The 23,078-nt window shown below is 55.9% G+C and overlaps 3 protein-coding genes across 3 annotated transcripts in view; 1 reads left to right on the forward strand and 2 right to left on the reverse strand.

Annotated features, from left to right (window-relative positions):
* The window catches only part of RALGAPA2 (Ral GTPase activating protein catalytic subunit alpha 2), a gene marked incomplete at both ends in the record, with an annotated part of 88,244 nt that extends 85,151 nt beyond the window's left edge, over nt 1-3,093 (forward strand). The window contains one exon of the mRNA XM_080341520.1: nt 2,900-3,093. Within this exon, the coding sequence (XP_080197646.1) occupies nt 2,900-3,093 (194 nt within the window). The remainder of the gene's footprint in view (nt 1-2,899) is intronic.
* An 8,359-nt stretch (nt 3,094-11,452) lies between these two features.
* Nucleotides 11,453-12,837, reverse strand: INSM1 (INSM transcriptional repressor 1; the record flags this gene model as incomplete). Its single annotated transcript, XM_080342146.1, is given in 2 exon segments — nt 11,453-12,795; nt 12,798-12,837. Coding segments are annotated over 2 exon segments (1,383 nt in total).
* Nucleotides 12,838-14,147: 1,310 nt separating this feature from the next.
* CFAP61 (cilia and flagella associated protein 61) overlaps nt 14,148-23,078 on the reverse strand; it is a gene marked incomplete at both ends in the record, with an annotated part of 78,673 nt that continues 69,742 nt past the window's right edge. The window contains 3 exons of the mRNA XM_080341521.1: nt 14,148-14,503; nt 14,606-14,771; nt 17,197-17,287. Coding sequence (XP_080197647.1) covers nt 14,148-14,503; nt 14,606-14,771; nt 17,197-17,287 — 613 coding nt within the window. The remainder of the gene's footprint in view (nt 14,504-14,605; nt 14,772-17,196; nt 17,288-23,078) is intronic.

Raw genomic sequence — 23,078 nt, forward strand, 5'->3', positions numbered from 1 at the left:
CAAGATCTTTTTCCTAGGGCAGGAAAAACCCACGTGGTTCTGTTCAGTAGATTTGAAATAAAATAAGCTCGCTCTACCTCTCAGAAATAAAATGTTTAAAGTGTTATTTATCTGTATTGCTAACTGAACTTCTCCTCCCCCCCGAAGGAACACGCGTTCTAACAGCTCCCCGTTGATCCCGCACAGCGTCCGTACCTGGAGGAGGCGGCCGAGGCCCCGAGCGTCACCCCGCGCACCTGCACAGCCGCTGGGAAATCTCCGTGTCCCGGTGGTCTCCGTGTTGGTCACCTCCTGGTTGTTGAACCTGCCTACAGCGCCATCGCGGTTTAGGCCTCTGAAGCCTCAAATTTTACCCAGTTTACAGGTGTATTGTCACTAAGTGTTGGAAACGCTGCTGTAAAGAGGCTGCTGGGGTCCTGCTGGACCATCTCGGCAAGTTCGGCACAGGATGAGGGGATGATGACTTGTTCCAGTTTTCACCACCGTTACCCCCCTGGTTTTCCATTGACAGGCGCGTGGGGGCACGTCCCCAGGTCCCTGCGGGGACAGAGATGACCTTTCTCCCGCGTTTGCCGGTTTCTGCTGTGCCAGCAGCAGCCCGACCTTCGCGCGAGCGCAACGCGGGTGCTGTTCCTGTATTTACACCATTTTGTGTTCTCTCCCTTTAGATTAGAATATGTAATGGTCTCGTTACGGTAATTGCCGCAGGTAAGAGCTGCTGCTGGCCTTGTGCTCCACCGCTACCAGCTCTTCTGCCCCCTTCCTCCTGCTGTGCTGGGTGGCTCTGGGTCTGTCTCTGCCTGTCCCTGTCACCACCGCTGTAAGTCCAAAGCACTCGGCTCTTCCACCCATGGCTCAGAACCCAGTGCTTTTTCTTTACTGCGGAGCTGCTGCTTGTTTCTCACAGCTCACGGTCCCGCGCACCCTGGGAGCCGCAGCCAGAGAATAACCCTGGGTACCAGCGTCACCGCGGCTGCGGCGTGGCCGCCCCGCGTGGCCAGCCCTGCGCGGAGCTGCCGGCGGGAAGGCCGAGGCCTCCGAGCTCTGCAGACAGCTTGCGAGTGCAGCGACAGTGTTTGTGTGAAAGCCCTTCTCCTGCGCGGCCGCTGCCGCTCACTCCGCAGCTGCCGTGTCCCATCAATCACGGCTGCGGGGCGCGGAGGCCGCGGCGCAGCCAGCGCTCCCGGCGTGGCCGGGACTGCAGGAATGTGCCGCTGCCACGGGTGCCGCACCGAGGGGCTGCCCCGGCCCCCGCCTGCTTTTCATATGCGCAGCCCGTGCATTGTTCTGCGCTTGCATGAATATTGCTTGAGCTTGTCCCTTTGCTGAAAACTGTATTATTTTGACCATCTGCCATTCCGCTGAAGTGCAGGAATGTAAGTCCGACGCCTCCCTCGCAGCGCTGCCCCCCGGCTCTCCTCCCCGGGAGCAGCGCCACAGCTTTGGGTTTTAACCCAAAACTGACAGCTCCACATTTTTCACTGAAAATGCCTTTGCACTCTAAGTCACATTTTTCACCTTTCTTTTGAATGCGATATTTCCCCTTCGCACAATTGTCTTGAAGTATAAATCTGGTGAGTAAAGATTGTCTTTGAAATGCAAATGCTGGTTTGCAAACGGGCTGAGAGGTTTCCAAGGAGCGAGATGTTCTTTGGGTTCAGCTGCGGCCGGACCTCAGCGTTGTTCCCTTCGCTGCTGTGCACCATTGGGGCAGCTCGAGGCGGCCAGCGCACCAGGACAAGGTTACAGGCCTCCTAGTGAGTTTTGGTGCATTTTCTGCACATTTGAGAGTCACTGGGGCTGGAAAAGTTGAAGGGAGCATTAAAGATATCCCTGTAATAATCACTTACATAAACTAACAGCAAATAAAGGTGCAGCCTGAAAATACAGCTTATTGTTCAATTGGAAATAGGCTTGTGCTGCAAAACGGCCCCTCCACTCTGGAGTTGAGAGTGGGTCGCGTGCTCCAAGCCCTCCTCATCCTCCTCCTCCTCATCCTCCTCCTCCTCATCCTCCTCCCCACGGGCTTGCAGGGTGCGAGGCTGCTCCTCCCTCCCACCTCCAATGAAATCCATGTGTTGAGACTTAGCATCATAACATGGTTTAAAAATACAGTTTAAAAGCTCGGTACCGTGATGGAGCCGGGACACGCGGCTCAGCCGGGCTGGGCTGCCGCAGGCGTCGGTGCGCAGGGCCGGGCGGGAGCTGCAGAGCCGTGCACGTGCTGCGGTGATCGCTGCGTCCCCGTCTGTGCTCGCTCACACAACCTGGGCAGCGCTGGCCTCTGCTCGTCACCGCCTGTGGGGAAGAATTGCCATGTGACTTCATGGTGTAACCACATCACCACCGCTGCAGCCGTGCAGGATCCCCGGCCCACACACACAGTTTGTGAGTGGCAGCCATGGGTGCACCAGTAATAACGGGTACTCAGGGCCCTGATTAAGTACTGGAACTGCTGAGAGACTAAGATGCCTTCCAGGTAGTTTCATGAGGGCATTCACACTAAGGAAACTCACTTCCAGCTCTCCAGAGTAGACTGTATCCAGAAACACCCTGTAGTGACACACAGCCAAAATGATAGTGTTATAAAACACAACTCAAGTAAACATTTTCACATTCCATTACGTGGGTTTTGTTGGCGCGTTGGGCAGCAGGATGGGCGCTCGCCTCTCGCCGCTGCTGGCACCGGCGAGGAGCGATCCCGCGCTTCTGCGGGACAGCAGCTGTGGCCGTTCCGCAGCTGCCGGGGCCACCTTCTGCTGGAAATGGCAACCCAGGGTTAATTTGGAAGAGGAGGAGGAGAGGGGCCGCATTTTGCGAGCAGTTGCACTGATGCGCAGGCAGGCAGGCTGGGCGTTTGTCCTCACGTTATTTCTCCTCCGCCCGTTGTGTTTTCCAGGCTGCCTCCCCACGAGTGCAAGCGCTGACCTGGCGCTCGCCATCGGGATCGAGTTTCCGGAGTCGCCGTCGCCCGCGCTGCCCCGCGGCTGCAGGAGCCGGGTCTCGGGGAAGCTCCGCCGCTCGGCCAGCGCGCTCGGCAAGGGGCTGCGGGAGCAGCGCTGCGGCCGGGCCAGCCCCGACACCCTGACCTAGCCCACCGCTGCCTCGCCGCCGCAGCGCTGTGCCCACGGCTGCGCGCCGCGACCTGCTCACCGGAAAAGGAACCACGTCCTCTCTGGAGAGCAAATGCCGCACATTCACCACAACTACTTCTCACTGCGGCTTCAACAATGAGACTGCACCTCTTGGTAACTGCCTCACCTTGTACCACAGCAGGGCAATCGTCTGCAACCTGAGGCATCTCTGGTTGGAGTAACGGGAATCTAAAGGCTTCTGAGGACACGCCGTGTCCTCCTAGCACTTTGTGTAGCAAGAAAAACTTCTTGTATTTTCACTAGGAAATGTATTTCAGTCTACATGTATCGTAGGTTTCTAGGGGCGATAACTTGTTATAGCTAAAAAAGCAAAACTGTATAATAAAAAGAAACCTGTGAACATCCTGCAGCGCTCGGAGTGAATGAGGACGGCCAGGGCGAAGGCAGAACCCGCCACGCGTCACAGGACAGGAGCCGACACCGACCGACCCGCGGGGAGATGCTGCAAAGCAAATAACATGGTGTGAACTTCATTGTTTGGGTGTTTGGAGCACCTGCCCACTCCCGAGTCCCGTCCTTTCCCCTTCCCTTCCCCTTCCCCTTCCCCTTCCTCTTCCTTTCCCCTTCCCCTTCCCCTTCCCCTTCCCTTCCCTTTCCCTCCGCAGGTCTGGACCGTGTTGTTGCTGCTGTTCTGTTTGCTCCTTGGCACCAAACGCACGTGTGTGAACCTGGTGCGATTGGGTCTAAGTGAAGGGGACTGGGCTTTCAGGGAAGCAGAATGGGCAGGTGTTTCCTTGCTAAGCAGCTGTCTGCATGTCAGCCGCCTTTGCAAAGGGCTTTGATGCCGTTCTGATCCTCTGCCTCACATTTGGGTTTTGCTTTCTGCTGATTATTTGTTGGTAAAGGAAATTAGAAAATAAAATGTGTACTTTAATTTATTATCTCTTCAGGACTGGATAGGCGAGCGTGTCTTGTTCTTAGTTATCCAATAAATGGTCTGACATAATTTCAAAGGCATTCTTCTGAAACACAGGAGGCTTTTCTCACTAGAGCAATATGCATCTAATTCAGGGAAGAATTAAAACACTGAGGAAAATGCTATTTTCCTCATGTCAAAAAAACCTAAAAATGTAAATTTGTAAAAACTGAGCTGTGGTTTTGTACTATGAACTGGATAACAAAGCTGTTCTGTTCCCCCTCACACCGTTAATAAACGTTGGCTCACAACAAAACCTTTAAAAGAGCAATAAAGAGTCTGTACCTGGGGGGTGTGGTGTCTGCGAGGCTGGCGCTGCGGTGCTGGGTGCTGTGGTGCCGGGTGCTGCGGTGGCAGGTGCTATGGCCGCTGGGACACTCAGGCTGTTGCTGGGACGCGGTGTTGTGGGGACAGGTTGAAGCTGAGGTGTGCAGGGCGGTGACGCGGTGACACTGCCACGGCGGATGTCACTGGCTGGGCGGGCACCATGGAGAACTATGGAGAAGAAACTATGGTCAGAAATGGAGCACCAACCCAAGCAGCTCCACACAAGTCCCCACTGTCTCTGTTTGGGAAGGAACTTCACATGCCCACTGGGCACAAGGAACCCGACCTAAACCCGGCTTTGCTAAGGAGCAGCCCAGGCCCAGCACGGCCCACGTTGCTGTGCCGTCCCGGTTCACTCGCACCGGTATTTGTGCCCCACGGGTCCCCAGCCCGGCGGGGTGAGCGCGGCCATGGCACCACCAATGCTGGCTGGCACAGAGGGACCCCCAACATCAGTTTTAGGGGGCAAAACAAGTTCCAAACCAGACTTCATTCTGGCTGGAAAAGCACAGCCAATGAACCGACCTAAACAGGGTTTATACAATCAGTTAGCACTCCAATAACATAAGGTAAAGGTTCGGATATCAGCTGAGGACATTAGTGGGGTGCAGCAAATGAGAATAATGAGGATCTGCAGTATGCATGCACGCACTCACCAGAAACAGCGCCAGAGCCCTCTGACTCCAGGACACTACACTCGCCTGAATTAGGCAAGGACTTAGACTCGCCTGGCTAGGCAAGGACTTTTAGACTCGCTTGGTCGGCAAGGACTACAGTAGGTGATTGCTCACTCACCCACGCGAGGAGGCGGGCGCTCCCAGTCCAGGGGGGGGGCTCTGGCACAGACCCGCGGCTCCGACACCACAAAAGGGGCTCTTCGGCAGGGCCCCGGTCTGGAGTCTGACCAGATCTGGCTGTGGGCATTCCAGAAGCTTCTCGGGTTCTCGGAGCCTCTCCTCGGCTCCTAACGACCTGCCAAGGGACTCCGGGTCCCACAAACCTGCCATGAAGAGCCCCACTGAAGGCGAGAGGGTGCACCACTGCCCCAGGGCAACAGCTGGAAAATGGCCACACACAGCACAACATAAATTAGTTTATACATAAGAGTACCTGATATGTTTATATGTATTATTATACTGCTATATCTGTTAATATGTTATATAATTATAGAAACATTATAGTGCAGATTATATTTCTTACATGTTTTACAGTATATATAATTATGTCATTAATATTTGGTATTATGAATATCTATAAATGTATATTAGATATAGTGTATATTATAGGCATTAAATATAATGTATATATGCTATTATAATAAGCATAATATACATGATCTATGATCTATAATTATATAATGCATATAAGGTGATATACATTATGTAATAGACAGTATATTATACTACACATGCACTATATCATGTACATTACTCAGACAGTAAAATTATTTAAAAATATTAATATTCACTAATACTAATTTATCAAGATATGGATTATAGTTATATATATATACACACTATATATTACTATGCATTAAATATTATATATACATATGCATACAAATGTAGTACATACTTTAGCTATATGTACACATTATTATATAAACTATAACATTAGTACATAAACTATACTATTGTAGGCATGTATATGCAGTATACTTTTATAAAAAAATATATAAGAATTATATAAATCATCTCAGCAATGTATGAATAATAAATACAATAGATTATATAATTACTATATAATACTATATATTGCATAATACATATATAATATACATCATGGCATAATGAATGGACTACGTACAACACAGTATATAATACTATGGGTTATAGATGATGCATAACATGTGTGTATAATGCCCGTTATGTATGCATACACATGTGCACCTATACACAGTATGTTTGCATGCACGCACACACAACAGTGCATTATCTAACGTGTGCTCAATCCTCCATAATATAGTTCTACAAAACTAATGAAAAATTCTGTAAGACAATATTATTTCATTATATGAATACTGATAATTTATCAATTATTATATCTAATGCATTTATAACATTAAGTATTGTCTATCATGTATTATAATGCACTATGTAACGGGCAATATATAATTTATAATATATATCATTTGACAGATTATGTATAATGTATTACACAATGTACTACATATTATGAAGTATACTTACCTACATAATCTCTATAAAGTATGCTGATGGAAAAGAAGTATCATTTTATGCAGAACTATAACTTATTAAACATAAGAAATGCTGTGTTTCTTGTGTCTGTGTAATTCAAATACAATTTTCCAGGTCAAAATCTAAGTCACCGTCCCCTGCAGCTGTTGGGCATTCTGCTCAGGTTTGGGGCGTTTTTCCTTTGAACTGTTATTGCAGCCCATGGAATTTACATATCAAAACCTGTGAAATTTGGCAATGGAAATGGCTGGGTTCCGCACCCCCATGAACCAACCCCGAGCTATGCCGCGCCGCTGGTTCCTAGCCCAGTACCGCTGGTTCCTAGCCCAGTACCGGTGGTTCCCAGCCCAGTACCAGCAGTTCCCAGCTTGGTGCCGGTGGTTCCCAGCCCAGTATTGGCGGTTCTCAGCCCGGTGCCGGCATTTCCCAGCCTGGTACAGGTGGTTCCCAGCCCGGTGCGCCGCTCGGCTTTCAAAGTTCCTGCAAGTCGCCCTCCCCGACACGCGAGGAAAGGCTGAGCACAGGAGTTTGTGCAGCTCCCGCAGCCCTGGGCAAGGAGACACGGGGGACCCGGGTGGCTTCACGCACCCCCAGCTTCCCAGCTGCAGGGGCCCTTTATTACGATTTAAAAGTAGTGATGCCTTTCTGACAGGAGAGGTGGTTGCACCGCAGCGGGGGGACGGCTGTCAGCAGCAACGCCCGCGTTACCGGAGCGGGAGGATGAACTCCGAAGCGCGTCCCCAGGCCAGCGCTGCTGGTCCTCGGCCCCGGCCGCCTGCGCTGCGGGAACGGCAAGAGCACACAACATGTAAGAGAGGAGCCGCGCAAGCCGGCCGGCGTCCTGCCCGGAGCCGCGATCCGCAGGACGGCCCCTGAAACCAAAGGCCACGCTCCGTCCAGCCGGCTTGCTGAGTAACACATTGGATGTTTCCACGACACAGACATTTGTTGTACAGATTGTAAACTAAATTGAATTAAAACCATTTAAAGCTGTAATGAAGCTTTTTATCTGCACGGAAGGACTTAGGATGTGCAAAATGCAGGCAGACGCCCTGGTGCTCGGCACCTCACCGCAACACGCGCTGCAGCAGCCTCGCTGGCCCAAAACGCACCCAGTACCCTCACAGGCGGCAACAGGACAGGAGGGACATTGACCCACTGCCCTGTGGCGCCCCGCATCACCCCATGGCACCCCACAGCATCCCGCATCACTCCGTAGCATCCTGCATCACCCCATGGCACCCTGCAGCATCCCGCATCACCCCACAGCATCCTGCATCACCCCATGGTGCCCTGCAGCACCCCGCATCACCCCGCAGCATCCTGCATCACCCCATGGCGCCCTGCAGCATTCCGCATCACCCCGCAGCATCCTGCATCACCCCATGGCGCCCTGCAGCATCCCACATCACCCCGCAGCATCCTGCATCACCCCATGGTGCCCTGCAGCATTCCGCATCACCCCGCAGCATCATGCATCACCCCATGGCACCCCACAGCATCCCGCATCACCCCACATAACCCTGCAGCATCCTGCGTCACCCCACAGCATCCCGCATCACTCCACGCAGCACTGGGAACAGACCGGCAGAAGCCCCATGAGTGTTTTTTCCCCTGCCAGCCCACTGAAAAGCGACGCGGGTTTTTCAAGGGGTTCGCACGGGAAGAGGTCTGAAAGCCGAGGCAGGAGCCCGGCTCTGGCGCGTTTCTGGGCTCACCGCGCGTGTCTCCCCGCTGCCCGCGCAGCAGAGCGGGTGCTGCTGGCACGGCGCCAGCCCCAAACCGACGGAGGCACCTCCTGCACCCCCAGCCGCGAGTCACTGTGGTGTCGAACCAAATCTGCTAAAGATCCCCCTGGAGAAGTGGCACCACAAACCCTACTCTCTGCTGGCGGTGACCGCGCTACCAGAAAAGCTCTTCCCTGCTCTCGCTAGCTCTGTGCCCGCGGTTCAGTGATGCTGCTCAGGCTGCGTTTTTCAGGACCCTGAAGGTTCCTATAATTAATCTCCCTGGTTCCTCTCAGTTTGCAAACAATCTGTTTCAGACCATGTGTGCGGCTCTTTGTGTGTGCAGAGGAAAGCTCCAGCGCTCTGCAAACCGGGCAGACGTCCCTGCCCACGAGCAGAGAGGGAGCAGCCTCCATACCCGTGCGCCAACTGCCTCCAAGAACTGGCGACCACGTCACATTTGGGGGAGAATCAGCATTTTCCATGCCGCCCAAAGCTGTTCCTGCTAGATGCGTTGAAAGTCATCAGCAAATTGATTCGTTATCTGACAGCAGGAGGCTTTGTTTGCACAGTGCTGGCGGCCTGCGCGGCCGGATGGCGAGAGCATGGCACCGAGAAGGCAGCACCTGCGCTGCCAGGAGCCGCTGCGAGCCGGGCCCTGACCGCTCCAATGGGGCTCCAGGGTCCCTCTCGCTGCAGCCCAGACACACCAAGAGTAAGTCCTGTGTCACAGGCTGTTTGTGAACAGAGCCCGGAGCACTCCAGTTCCACCTCTCCCTACTCCTCCCCAAAATACGAGCCTCCACTACTCACACTTTCCACCGCAATGTATGTTCCCGTCAGCAGAAGATGCGAAAGCGTGGGTGCTGATGGCTGCGCTGACGGCCGCCTGCAAACCTGGGGAATTCTTCTGACCCCAAGAGATTTTATCTGACTCCTACCGGAACAGGCGTGAATTTACCTGACTATTGGGAAATCGATACCAATACAAGGCAGTTGTTTCGTGGCCCCTGGGTGCCCTGGGCTTAGAGCGAAGATTTCAGCAGGGGCTCTGCTGGGAGGACGGGGATGGAGCCGCCGGGCCCTGCTCCGGACTCGGTGTCCGGCGGCCCGAGAGCGCAGCCCCGCGCTGGCGACCGCGGCTGGGACAGCTGTGACGCACCAGCTGCGACAGCCCCAGCGGGGGCTTTCCGAGGCCGGGGACACGGGAGAAGAAAAACCAGGCTTCATGCCAAGCGTGTTTTGCTGCCTTTATCTCTCAGGCTGTTGAGGACGCGTTCTCTGTTCCATTGTATCAATTCCCAGCTAAAACCGCAGCCTCGCCTAGACCTGAAGCCAGTCCTGGTGCAACGTCCAAGGTTTCCTAGGAACCAAGGCAGCAGGACCGTACTGGTTCTGGTGCTTTTCAATCTGGATGATAAAGAAGATAAAGAAATCTTTCTTGGGAAAGATTTTCTTTCTCTATATGCTTTTTTAATATCAAAAAATAGTCAGATATATCCTGGGAAGCTTCCCTGCGGGAAGCCCCGGATAACCTGCCCTTCCCATGGCAAAACAGCCACATCTCAGACAAGTGCCAGAACGCCCAAGCTGAGACCTCTCGGCCCAGACCGGGCCCCTAAGGCAGCCCTGGTGACAAGGTACGTGCACGGCGGGAGGGCGGCTGCCGAGAGCGGGGTGCCGCTGCCCAGCACGCCCCTTCCGCGCTCACACAGCCCGCAACCATCTCTGCTGAAAACTAATCAACTACTTTTTGACCAAACCCACGCAATCCCACGCACAGACACGCGTCCCGCAGCACCTGAGCACACCAGGACCCACGACCCCAAACTGCTGCTGCTTAAAACGCTCCCAGGACCAGGCAGGTCCCAGCAGAGCCCACATGGACCAGGGGATGCGGCCACCTCCTCCTGGCAGGGGGAGAGGAGCCCTTGGCACCTTGTCTTCCCCTGTTCCGCAGGGGAGTCCTAGCATGCCTGGTTTTCTAGAAATCTGCCATTATTGAAGGACGCTGCAGAAATCCCAGCACAGGGCAGAGCAGGACCAGGCTCTAGCCGTGAAACCAGGCACACGAAAGCCCAGCCCTCCTCGCGCCAGCCTCCCCAGCTCACGGCAAAAGCAGGACGAAGCCTCCTTGGAGCCCTGCAAGCCCCGTCTCTGAGCACACGGGAAAGCCACCCAAGCGAACGGCACGTCCCCTCCGAGCCCCACACCACTCCTTCAAAGCCGCGCTCCCTCTGTGTGTTTCCCCGCAGCACCTTCCAGGGGAGCCCTGGGCAGCTCCTGCGCAGGGCGCGGGACAGCGGCCCCGCACGGCGCCCTGCTCCCGCTCTCCCCGCCACCTCCTCGCTCATTAACTCAGCAACGGCACGGAGCGAACTGCGCCAGCCCCGTCCCCACGCCAGCGGCACGACGCAGCAGGGCCACGCTCGAATTTGAAAATATTTTATTTGAATAGTAAATAATTATACAGTTGAAACAGTTCTATCGAAGCACTCTATAAATAGCTAACAGTTAAGAAAATAATGTGTGTAGAAAAAGAGATTGCATCTAAAAGTAAGAGCTGTCAGTTGCACGGGATAAATGGGTAAGATCGTGTGTTATTCTAGGTATAAAAGTTAAAACCTTTTTAGCAGATCCCTTTAGAAAAAAAGATCTTCTAAAACGCACAGTGAAATGGCAGGCGGGGGAGACGAGAAAAGCACATTAGAGTATCTGCGATCAAATAATATCAATCTTCATAATTAAAATAAATAAATAACGAATAAATAACATAATTACTCAAACCAACATATACAGATAGTCAACTCATGAGCTACCTCGGGAAGGGCAAAACGAACATGAACAGAAAGTTGGCATGTCACAGTTAAGGCAGTTTCTACAGCATTTTCTGGAGACCATCAACAGCAGAGTCAAGGCATTTGTGGCTATACTAAAGGAAATTCTCATTTCTCCTCAAGCAGTTTGATCTGTTCACATTTATAAAAACGAAAAGAAGGAACGAAACAAAACAAAACAAAAGAGAGAGAAAGACCCCAGAAAGGTAAATGTAAAGCCAGATTCCAGCAGTTCACAAGCCGTATTAAAGCTAAGGTTGTGGCCCGGGACGCCCGGGAAGGCACGGGCGGCTCAGCAGGCGGGGCGCAGCGGCACCTGCAGCAGGATCACCTGCCGGTTCTCGGACGGGTGGCACTTGTTGATGTGCCGGGTGAGGCCAGGCGAGCTGTAGAAGGTGGCCGGGCAGTACTTGCAGGGGAAGACCTGTGCGGCGTGCAGCAGGCGCAGGTGCCGCTCCTGGCTGCTCTTGCTGGGGAAGGTCTCCCCGCACACGGGGCAGAGGCGGCACTCGGCGGGCGGTGCGGGCGGCTCCTCGGCGGCGGGCTCGGGGGCCGGGTGGCTCAGCAGGTGCTTGCGCAGGTAGGCCTGCCGGCGGAACCGCTTGGCGCAGCGGGGGCACTCGAACAGCCCCTCCTCGGAGCCCGCCTCCGAGGCGCCGCCGGGGCTCGGCGTGTCCCGCTCGCTGCCGCTGCCGCTACCGCTGCCGCCCGCCTCCTTCGGCGGCTCGTCGGCCGGCGCCCTGCCCGCCTCGGGGCCGCCCTTGGCGGCGGGCGGGCGCGGCTTGTGCCAGCGGCGGTGGGAGGCGAGGTTGGCGGGGCAGGAGAAGACCTTGTCGCACTCGGGGCAGCGGTACTCCACCCGGACGATGCGGGAGCAGCGGTGCTGCGCCAGCGCGAAGGGGTCCCCGTACTCCTCCTTGCAGAGCTGGCAGATGAACTCGCCCAGCGGCCGGGCGCAGCCGCCCCGCGCCTTCGCCGGCGCCTCCACCGGCCCCTCCTTGATGCGCAGCCCCAGCACGGGCGACGTGGTCACCTCGTCCTCGAAGGTCAGCTTGCGGATCGCCTTCGCCTTCTTGCCCGACGGGGCCTTCTGCCGGCCGGGCTCCGCGTTGCCCGGCGGGCGCTTGGCGGGCGGCGGGCGGCCCGAGGCGGGCGGCGCGGCCGGGGCGGGCGGCGCGGGGGCTCCGCCGGGAGCGGCGGGCGGCTCGGCGTGGCCGGCGGCGGCCCAGAGCTTGAGGTCGGCCGGGGCGAAGAGCAGCGGGTCCATGGTGCCGGGCACGGCGGGCGCGGGGAAGGACTCGGCCGAGACGGGCGAGCCCAGGCTGAAGCCGCGCTCCAGGTACTTGTCCCTGCTGACGGGCCGCGTGGGGCTGTACAGCGCCTGCACGGCGGCATCGGGCGTCCCGAAGGGCACGGGCGGCGACTCCCGCGGCGGGGGCGGCGGCGGCGCGGCGGGGCAGGCGGGCGGCGGGGAGCCGCCGGCGGGGAGCGGCGGGCCGGCGGCGGCCTCGCGGCAGCAGCGCGCCCGGTACGAGGCGGGGGTGGGCCGCCGGCTGCGCTTCACCAGGAAGCCCCGGGGCATCTTCGCGCCGCCTCCGCGCCGGCGGCGGCCGCGGCGCACGCTGCTCGGTCTGCCCGCGGCGCGGCCGCCGCCGCCTTTAAGCGGGCCGGGGCCATTGTTTGGGCCGGCGGCGGCGGCCCGGGCCAATCAGCGGCGGCGCGGCGGGCGGCGGCGGCGGGCGGAGCGGGTGCACCTGAGCCCCCCGCCCGCGGCGGCACACGCCCGGCCCCGCCCCCCGCACGCTCCGCGCCCCGCGCCGCCCGGCACGCGCGGCCTTTGTGTGCCGCCCCGGGGCGGGCGCCGCCCCCCGCCCGTGCCGGGCCCGTGCCGGGCCCGTGCCGAGCGCTCGAGGCAGCGGCACCGGCGGCGGCTCCGCGCCCTGCGCGCCGCACGGCCCGCGCTCGGGCTCGGGCTCGGCCGCGGCTGCGCCGCCCGCCCCCGGCCCCGGGTGCGAGGAGAAGGAAACTTGGCGCCGGAGGAGGAGAAAGTCGCGTTTGTGGCGGCTGCCGGCGCGGGGACGCTGCCCGCCGGGAGCGCCCCGCATCGGCACGGTGCCGGGGCAGCCCGTTGGTTTTGTCCGCCGCCGGCATCAGGTGCTACGAGAGCGGTCTAAGCAAGTGGGGAAGGATAACGAACGGGTCCAAAGCCGGCGCCGTGCCCCGCCACCTTTGTCACGGGAACCCACCGCACGCTACCGCGGGGCTCCGCGGCCAGGGCCGAGCGGGGACGCTCAGCCGCCGCCGGTAACCTGTTACGCGGTGCCCTCCGCTCCGCAACACCCCACCCCGCCCGTGCTCCCCGCGGTGCCGCGGGTGCGGCCCGGCGGCAGCCCCGAGCTCGGCCTGGCTCCCCGGCACAGCCGCGGCACGGCTCTCGGTTTCTGCCCGAAACGTTCGGCGGTCGGTGCAAGGCGACGCAAGCTGCCGTTGGGGTCAGCCCCGTTCCCCGTTTCCCCGCACGCCACAGGAGGGGGAAAAGCCAAAGCAGCAGACGAGCAGGGATGCGGAGGATGCGCCGGGCGCTGCCGCGGGCGGCGTTGGCGGCGCCCGGGGGACTGCGTGCGGGAAGGGCAGCGCGGCGGCAGGTGCAGCCGCCGGCGCCCGGAGCCGCTGCGGGGCGAGCACCGGGCCGGGGCCCCGCTCCCCCTTAACCCTTTGTCCGCGGGGCCGCGCGCCGGCCCACGCGGGGGTTTGCGCGGGAGCTCCGCGCGTGGCAGGTGGCGGCGGGGGGAGCGCCGCCCCCCCGGGCACCGAGCGCCTTTGTGGGGGGCGGCGGGGCACGCGGGCGGCACGCGAGCGAGGGCCGGCCCCCCCGCGGCCGCCTTTGTGCGCCTCATTAGCATAAAGCTGCGCGACCCTCCGGCGGGCGGCACAAAGGGGCGGGGGGGGCGGGCGGCACCGGGGGCCGCCGCTCTCCCGGGCACCCGTCAGCGAGCCGGGCGGGCCGCGGGGGGGTCGTGGGGCCGCTCCGCCAGAGCAGCCCCCCCGGCCTCCCGGTGGGACAGGCGGGGCGGCCCGCTGGGCATTAGCATACAGCTGCGGGCACGCGCCACCGCCCCCCCCGACCGGGTGCGCACCGAGAGCCGGGCCCCCTCCCCGCATCGACACTCTGCATCGCCGGGGCTGCACACCGAGAGCCGGGCCCCCTCCCCGCATCGACATCCCCCATCGCCGGGGCTGCGCACCGAGAGCCGGGCCCCCTCCCCGCATCGACACCCCGCATCGCCGGGGCTGCACACCGAGAGCCGGGCCCCTCTGGAACCGACACCCCTCATCCCCGGGGCTACGCACCAAGACCCCCCCTTCCCCCAGGGCTGCGCACCGAGTCCCCGTTCACCCCGGCGCGGTTTCACGGAAGCGGAGCCGAACCGGCACTGTGTCTTACCTGCCGCCGTTGGGGCCGCGGCGTTGGTCCTGGCCTGGGCGTACATGGGCAGGTGTGAGCGGTGGCGGCGCAGGTAGCGCACGACGGGGTCCTGCAGCGAGGGCGGGCAGGGTCTCTCCTCGTCGGGCTCGTCCTGGGGTGGCTCGGCGGGGGTCAGCCCGGGCACCTGCAAGGCACAGCGGTCAGATGGCAGTGGGGCGCTGGGCAGCACAGCCCTGGGCAGGCGGGGGGTCCGGGGGTGTGCACCCAGCCCTTCCACCCACGGTGCTGGGGCCAGCACTGCTCAGGTGGTGGTTGGTCCCTCCAAGATCACCCACGCTCATCAGCGTTTGCGTGGAACTGAACCAACATCCACAGAAATGTCCGGCCTTCGCAGATACGTTTCTGGCACTCGCCAGAGGAAATTCCCCCCCCAGATGCCTAATTTAGTAGCTGCTTTTAACCGACTTCTCTGAGCAACCACAGCTGCAATTTGAGAACCAAACCATTATTTCTTATTGAGGACAAGTGCCTTTTCTAGAAAATCTCGGGCGGCACATGTGCGCCCTCAGTTTGCTGTAATACTTCAACAGCTGATGTAGGTGCAAAAACCCAGCCCCGCCATCTGCATGTTTGCATAGCTGGAGCCCTGCATGTCGGAACAAACACACGTTTGTGATCCTGCGCAGAGTAAACATTCCCCGCACCATCGCTCGGCTTCCAGCGATGGGCACGAGCATCCTGTGCGGGAGTCAGGCGTGCGTGCAGTGACGGTTTCAACGCACAGGCTGAAAACAGGCCCTGTCCAAGCTGCAACTGCCTTTGCTGTGCATCTACTCCTTACTGCCAGTCAACATTTCTAGAAATATTACCCCTAAAGGCATGAGACCGATTTCCAGTTTCTGTGCAAACTGTAACCAAAACCATCTGACTTCTGTGTATTTACACTCACACTTTTCAAACATCTCTTTCAAAGGTGTATTTTTCCCTCACTTTTACATTTCGTTACGGGTTTATCTGCGTGCTGAAGTGAGCTGGAAGATGAGCAAAAGGAAGCAAAGACAGTGGGTGTCTTGCTCCACACGGGAATGCAGCCAGTCCCCAGGCTCTTAAAGACCTATTCCGTAAGTGCATGGTACCTACTATGTACTGGCAACACGACTAGAAGGAACACCCAAGGAAAACATATAAATGTGACATTTAGTAAATACGTAAATATACTAAATGTACTAAACACCGTGAAGAAAATCCAAACAAAATCCAAACAGTAAAGACACATTTGCATTCTGATGCAGATACTGTCATCTATGCCCATGTAAGGAGCTCCGACTCAGAGGTGCTCTCAGTCCATTCGGTGAGACTATTTTTGTGTACCAGGGCTACTGCAACAAGAAAAGGGCACGGCAAGCCAGGCTTTAATTTGTAGGACACCAATTCCCCTTTCTCTGAAGTTGTTCACACTTACAGCATGCGAAATGCGCTTGAATGATGGCAAGAAAAACACTTCTCATCAGGCCTCCCATTCTGCAGAGAATTTCATTTTGTGTTCTTTTATAGATGGCTTCCAAGAGAATCTAAAATAAAACTGCACCGAGGCACTTTCTGTATCCTGACAATAGGAGGAAGATTGCATGTAGCCCTCGTGGGAGGAGGCAGGGGTCGGCGCGTGTGCGCCTGCAGCTGCGACACCCGCCGGCGCGGGCCGTGGAGCGGGTGGGCTGCAGCCGGCGCTGCGCCCCTTTGTCGCCCTGCCTCCCTTTGCACTTGGTGCCCTGTGCTTTCTGCACAGCTAAGAGCTCCGTGAGCGAATACTCACAACAATACCGCTGTCGCAGGGAATTTCATTGCGTAAAACAAAAGCAAAAGCAGCACGAGGAGAGAGAGGGCAAATTGGTCCCAAGCAGTGGGTTGGAAGTATCGAGATCCAGATTGCAAATTATATCTGAGATCAGCCAGAAATCCACCAGCGTGGGGAGCAGCTTGTTGGAAACCCCTGCAGCCCAGGGCTCTTTGCACGGAGTGCGGCAGGCGCTGACTCTGAGCAGGCTGCTGAGACTCTGTGCCTCTGTCTATGGTGCTAAGGCCAAAGCTGGAAACAGCATCGGCAAACACTTTGATTTCATCCTTATTCAAGAAATCCACTCATCACTGAAAAAGCCAGTTGCTTTCACTCTTTCTACTACAACAGCCATTCCCCGTGGGTACACGTTGAAAAACCTACTTCTCATAGGCTCAGCTGAGACAGGTTTAGGATGGCCAGCAGTGTGTTTGTATTAGGAAACATAAATTAAAAAAGGGGATAACTGAACAAATAAGCCTCCAGATTCTGCTGGATAATTGTACTAAACTGCACGTATGATGCTTAAAAAGCTGTGAAGGAAAACAAAGCAACCTAAAGTTGCGCTGGCAAATCTGAAAATATGCTCAAATAAACCCAAAGGAAATGGTGCACTCGGTGAGCCCCCGCGGGGTCAGATCCGCTCGGCTCTCCCAGGGGAAATAGCTAAACAGAAACGGGAAGCTCGAGGAGAAAGATGGGAGCAGAAACCAAAGTGAACAACACTAACAAATTACCCAAATAAGAAAATGTACTGGCCAGTCATTTCTCTTACCTGTTCCAACACGAGGATTTGGCGCAGCTCCTTCTTGAGATCAATAAAGCGATCGTGATAGATGGCCATGGACCAAGGTTCCCTGAAGTAGCTGGTTAAAAAAGAAGAAATTTAGTTATCTTGTGAACCTCTCATTAACCACTAATAAAGTATTTACCTGCTTTTTTGCCTTTATAAATTACAGTTCTGGACCCATCACGATCGTTTGTTCATAAAATGCCTCCCGTAACAGCATGGTCAATCAATTCTTTTAATGGATGTTCCTGATGTACAGCCAGCTTCAGTAATTACATTTAAAGTGGCTTAATTCAGAGCTGTGGCAAGACCCAGTGAAGAATCCTGATTTTATCAGAATTTAAAAGCCTGAAGACCTGTAAAGAACGGTGTCTCCATTATCTGTCCTCATTTGAGAAAAGCAGATTGCAGGATTAACTGAACTGCTGCATAAACAAATTAAATTTGTGTAGACAATGACACAAATGTTGTTCATCATTAAGGTTTCTGGATTAATAAAGGCCAGAAAAACAGGCCACCGCAGTCTTGCAATATGTTCTTGCACTAGTACGCTGGCTGAACTGAACCTATTCCAGGAGGAAGCTCTTGTGACATTTTCCCCGGTGCCAGCACCCACGGCAGCGCTCCTCTGTGAAACGGAGCGAAGGGCGGCGCGGGCACGGCTCCACGGACACCCTCGCGGCTGTAAATGTAACTGGAGGCAGCGACGTTACAACGCTGGGATTTATTTCCTTCCTCCACCATGACAAATGAGGCGTACAGCTTCGGTGAGACGCTGCGTGTGCAATTCCCGTTAACGGCAACCGGAGCCGGGCGGTGCAGCCTGTTGGTGCCGCGGTGCCTGAGCACGGGGTCACCGTGCGGTTTGGGGCGGCTGCAGTAGCGCCCCGCAGCGCTGCAGCACCGCGCCCCGGCGCAGCTCGGTTTGCACGCCGCTGCGGGGCGGCGCAGCGCCCGGCACCGCGGCTCGCTCCGCGCGGTGCCCCGGTGCCCCCGTTTGCTGACAGCACCGCGAGCACCGTGCCTGGGCGCGGAGGGCTGCCCGGCCCGGCGCCGCGACCGCCCCCACCCAGTCGTTCGCATGCAAAACGTTACACACACTCAGATTTCAGTAATCACATCTCTGTAACACCTAGAGAGCCAGAGAAGAGCAGGATATTGCCCAAATATTTAAAACACCCTTCCATTTCAGAAGGAAAACCCCACCCAACACAGACCTTTAACTCCATGTTGGTATTAGAGAGCAAAGCAAGGAAGAGGGGGGTGTTACACAAGAATACATTAAGATAATTAGAGGCTCCGATTTTACTGATGTGCCCTGCTAAAAGCCGTGTTCCGCTGGCCAAACATTTTGTTTGCAAGCTGGCATCTTCATCCTAACCCTGATAAGGCAATTCCATCTCTTGATTGAGGCACTACTTCTAACCGCCTTACCTTGGTGAACTTGCTCACTTACCTCACGGACATGTTTGCCTTAAATGACGTTTATAAAATGTTTCAGGGATGCTACATATTACTGCTATTGTTACCAGCTCAGTCTGCACCTGCGTTTGTAGCTGTTCCTGCCAATATTCACAGATCTGCAGCTCAAAACCTGAGATGTGTTACCCAGCCTGCAGTATTTGATGCAAATAAATGCCCCTTTTTTGGGAATGCAGAACGTCGTGTCTGTGTTTTCTGGATGGGCTGCCGAGAGGAGCTACCGGTGAACACCATGTACTCCCAGATCGCCTTCGCCGCCCTCCACCTGAAGACCGGTAACCACCAATGGCACTTAAAGACTGACTTCGCAGAAGCAATTCGCCTTCTCCGCTGGCTCTGTTTTGTCTAGCAGAGCTACCTGTGGCCGCTCAGGAGAAGCGTAATGATGCAAAGCCCGTGTGAAGGCGAAGCGAGAAGCGCGGCTCACCGCCCGGTGTCACCGCGGCATCTGCCACGCGGCCCGCGCCGCGCCTGCCGGGACCTGCCGCGGCCAGCAGGCCAAACGTGTGCGAGATGGCAACGGCTGCCAGGAGCACAACGGGCTCGCAAACCTGGCCGCTTCCTAACGGGGATCCCCTGCTGGCAAACTTTTATATCAACAGCAGCCATCACAGGAAGGCATTTGTAACCAGACAGGATGAAATGGGCGCCTTCGGAAGACAATAGGCGACATCCTTTTTGTTGCTAGGAAGCTGGTCTCGCCTTTCATCGACAAACAATATTTAAAGTCTGTTCTGCCTCATTTGTGATGTGTGGCCTACATTAGATGAAAGGGAAGGAGGAAAATATTCAGTGGCATCCTGTACAGAAGACGTGGAATCTCTCCCTTTTCAAGATACTGCATCAAATAGAATGGACAGAGCTGGCCACGGCTGGTGAGCAGAAATGGAGCAGATACTGCATCAAATAGAATGGACAGAGCTGGCCATGGCTGGGGGAGCAGAAACTGCATCAAATAGAATGGACAGAGCTGGCCACGGCTGGTGGAGCAGAAACGGAGCAGATACTGCATCAAATAGAATGGACAGAGCTGGCCATGACTGGTGAGCAGAAACGGAGCAGATACTGCATCAAATAGAATGGACAGAGCTGGCCATGGCTGGTGAGCAGAAACGGAGCAGATACTGCATCAAATAGAATGGACAGAGCTGGCCATGACTGGTGAGCAGAAACGGAGCGGAGCAGGACCCGACACGGACACGGATTGCTGACAGCAAGATGTTAACAGCGGAAAATCTTGTAAAGCAAATGAAACTGTTCAGAAGAGCACAGTCTGTGTGTACCACAAAACAAAAGCAAGATCTAAAGTTAGAAAGAAGAGAAAGAATTGAAGTTTTCCTAAGGAATTCTAAATCCCCTGACGGAAAGTGACAGCAGAAGGGTGACGTTACCTGTTCTGGGGATCTAATCTTCTGTCGTTCGCCAGCCTGGTGCAGCTGTACTGCTCATCCAGACCAGCTGCACCACCACTGCAATGCTCGCCCAGCTTCTGCAAGCTGGGCTTCCTTCCATGGAAATGAAGCAAAGCAAGGCCCAAATAACCTCCAAGTATATTAAAGATGGGCTTCTGAGGACCATTAATGATTTTGTCTTTATGTATTTCACATTGGGTGCTTTGCTTGGAAAAATCCTCAATCTTGAATTGAAAAATCCTGAAATCCTCCCCCAAAAATGCCCAGCAAACCACTGCTTGAAGAGAAACTGGCAGCAATGACATGAATGTGTCCAACGCAGCAAACAAAACAGAAACCAATTTTTAAAAAAGGTTTGATTTTCTCATTGCTCTTAATGTGAAAGTAAATCTCATTACTACAGACCGAAAAATAGTGGTTTTCTTTTTAACCACACAGTGTTCCTTGGTTTGCAATTTCTTACAACCCGCTCCCGGCCACCAATGAAGTGCAGCAGCAAGAGCAGGAGAGCAGGCAGCTCCTGGTGCCGCAGCCGCGCCGCACGGCCCCTCGCAGAGCGCCGCTGCTCTGCCCCATCGCGCCGAAACAACCGCGACCGCTGATCTGCTTCGTTGGGAAAATTAATAAATAATGGTAGCGTTCGCTAACTTAGAGGCTGACGTTTCCTTTGTCCTTTTTGATAAGTAAATCACAGAAAGGAAGCCTGTGCCTCTTTACCACTTTGCACAGAATTACAACCAAACCCACAACATCTTTTGTTTGGAAGACAACCGGTGGTTTACAATCAATCACAAACACGGTGCGGTGCAGCTCATCCTGCAGCTCTCGCTCAAGACAAGGGGCACTGAATGCAGAAGGCAATGCTGCTGCACACACACATCATCCTCATCCTCCTCCTCCTCCTCCTCCTCTCCTGCACACACAGATGTGCTCTCCTCTCCTGCACACACACACACACACACACACAGATGTGCTCTCCTCTCCTGCACACACACACACAGATGTGCTCTCCTCTCCTGCACACACACACACACACAGATGTGCTCTCCTCTCCTGCACACACACACACACACAGATGTGCTCTCCTCTCCTGCACACACACACACACACAGATGTGCTCTCCTCTCCTGCACACACACACACACAAACACACACAGATGTGCTCTCCTCTCCTGCACACACACACACACACAGATGTGCTCTCCTCTCCCGCACACACACACACACACACAGATGTGCTCTCCTCCCCTGCACACACACACACACAGAGATGTGCTCTCCTCCCCTGCACACACACACAGATGTGCTCTCCTCTCCTGCACACACACACACACAGATGTGCTCTCCTCTCCTGCACACACACACACACAGATGTGCTCTCCTCCCCTGCACACACACACACACACAGATGTGCTCTCCTCTCCTGCACACACACACACACACACACAGATGTGCTCTCCTCTCCTGCACACACACACACACACACACAGATGTGCTCTCCTCTCCTGCACACACACACACACAGATGTGCTCTCCTCTCCTGCACACACACACACAGATGTGCTCTCCTCTCCTGCACACACACACACACAGATGTGCTCTCCTCTCCTGCACACACACACACACAGATGTGCTCTCCTCTCCTGCACACACACACACAGATGTGCTCTCCTCTCCTGCACACACACACACACACACAGATGTGCTCTCCTCTCCTGCACACACACACACACACAGATGTGCTCTCCTCTCCTGCACACACACACACACAAACACACACAGATGTGCTCTCCTCTCCTGCACACACACACACACACAGATGTGCTCTCCTCTCCCGCACACACACACACACACACAGATGTGCTCTCCTCCCCTGCACACACACACACACAGAGATGTGCTCTCCTCCCCTGCACACACACACAGATGTGCTCTCCTCTCCTGCACACACACACACACAGATGTGCTCTCCTCTCCTGCACACACACACACACAGATGTGCTCTCCTCCCCTGCACACACACACACACACAGATGTGCTCTCCTCTCCTGCACACACACACACACACACACAGATGTGCTCTCCTCTCCTGCACACACACACACACACACACAGATGTGCTCTCCTCTCCTGCACACACACACACACAGATGTGCTCTCCTCTCCTGCACACACACACACAGATGTGCTCTCCTCTCCTGCACACACACACACACAGATGTGCTCTCCTCTCCTGCACACACACACACACAGATGTGCTCTCCTCTCCTGCACACACACACACAGATGTGCTCTCCTCTCCTGCACACACACACACACACACAGATGTGCTCTCCTCTCCTGCACACACACACACACAGATGTGCTCTCCTCCCCTGCACACACACACACACAGATGTGCTCTCCTCTCCTGCACACACACACACACACAGATGTGCTCTCCTCTCCTGCACACACACACACACAGATGTGCTCTCCTCCCCTGCACACACACACATACAGATGTGCTCTCCTCTCCTGCACACACACACACAGATGTGCTCTCCTCTCCTGCACACACACACACACACAGATGTGCTCTCCTCTCCCGCACACACACACACACAGATGTGCTCTCCTCTCCCGCACACACACGCACACACACACACACAGATGTGCTCTCCTCTCCCGCACACACACACACACACACAGATGTGCTCTCCTCTCCCGCACACACACACAGATGTGCTCTCCTCTCCTGCACACACACACACACAGATGTGCTCTCCTCTCCTGCACACACACACACACACAGATGTGCTCTCCTCTCCCGCACACACACACACAGATGTGCTCTCCTCTCCTGCACACACACACACACACACACACAGATGTGCTCTCCTCTCCTGCACACACACACACACACACACAGATGTGCTCTCCTCTCCCGCACACACACACACACACACACACACAGATGTGCTCTCCTCTCCC

This window comes from Nesoenas mayeri (assembly GCF_963082525.1).
Source record: "Nesoenas mayeri genome assembly, chromosome: 3".
NCBI lineage: Eukaryota > Metazoa > Chordata > Aves > Columbiformes > Columbidae > Nesoenas > Nesoenas mayeri.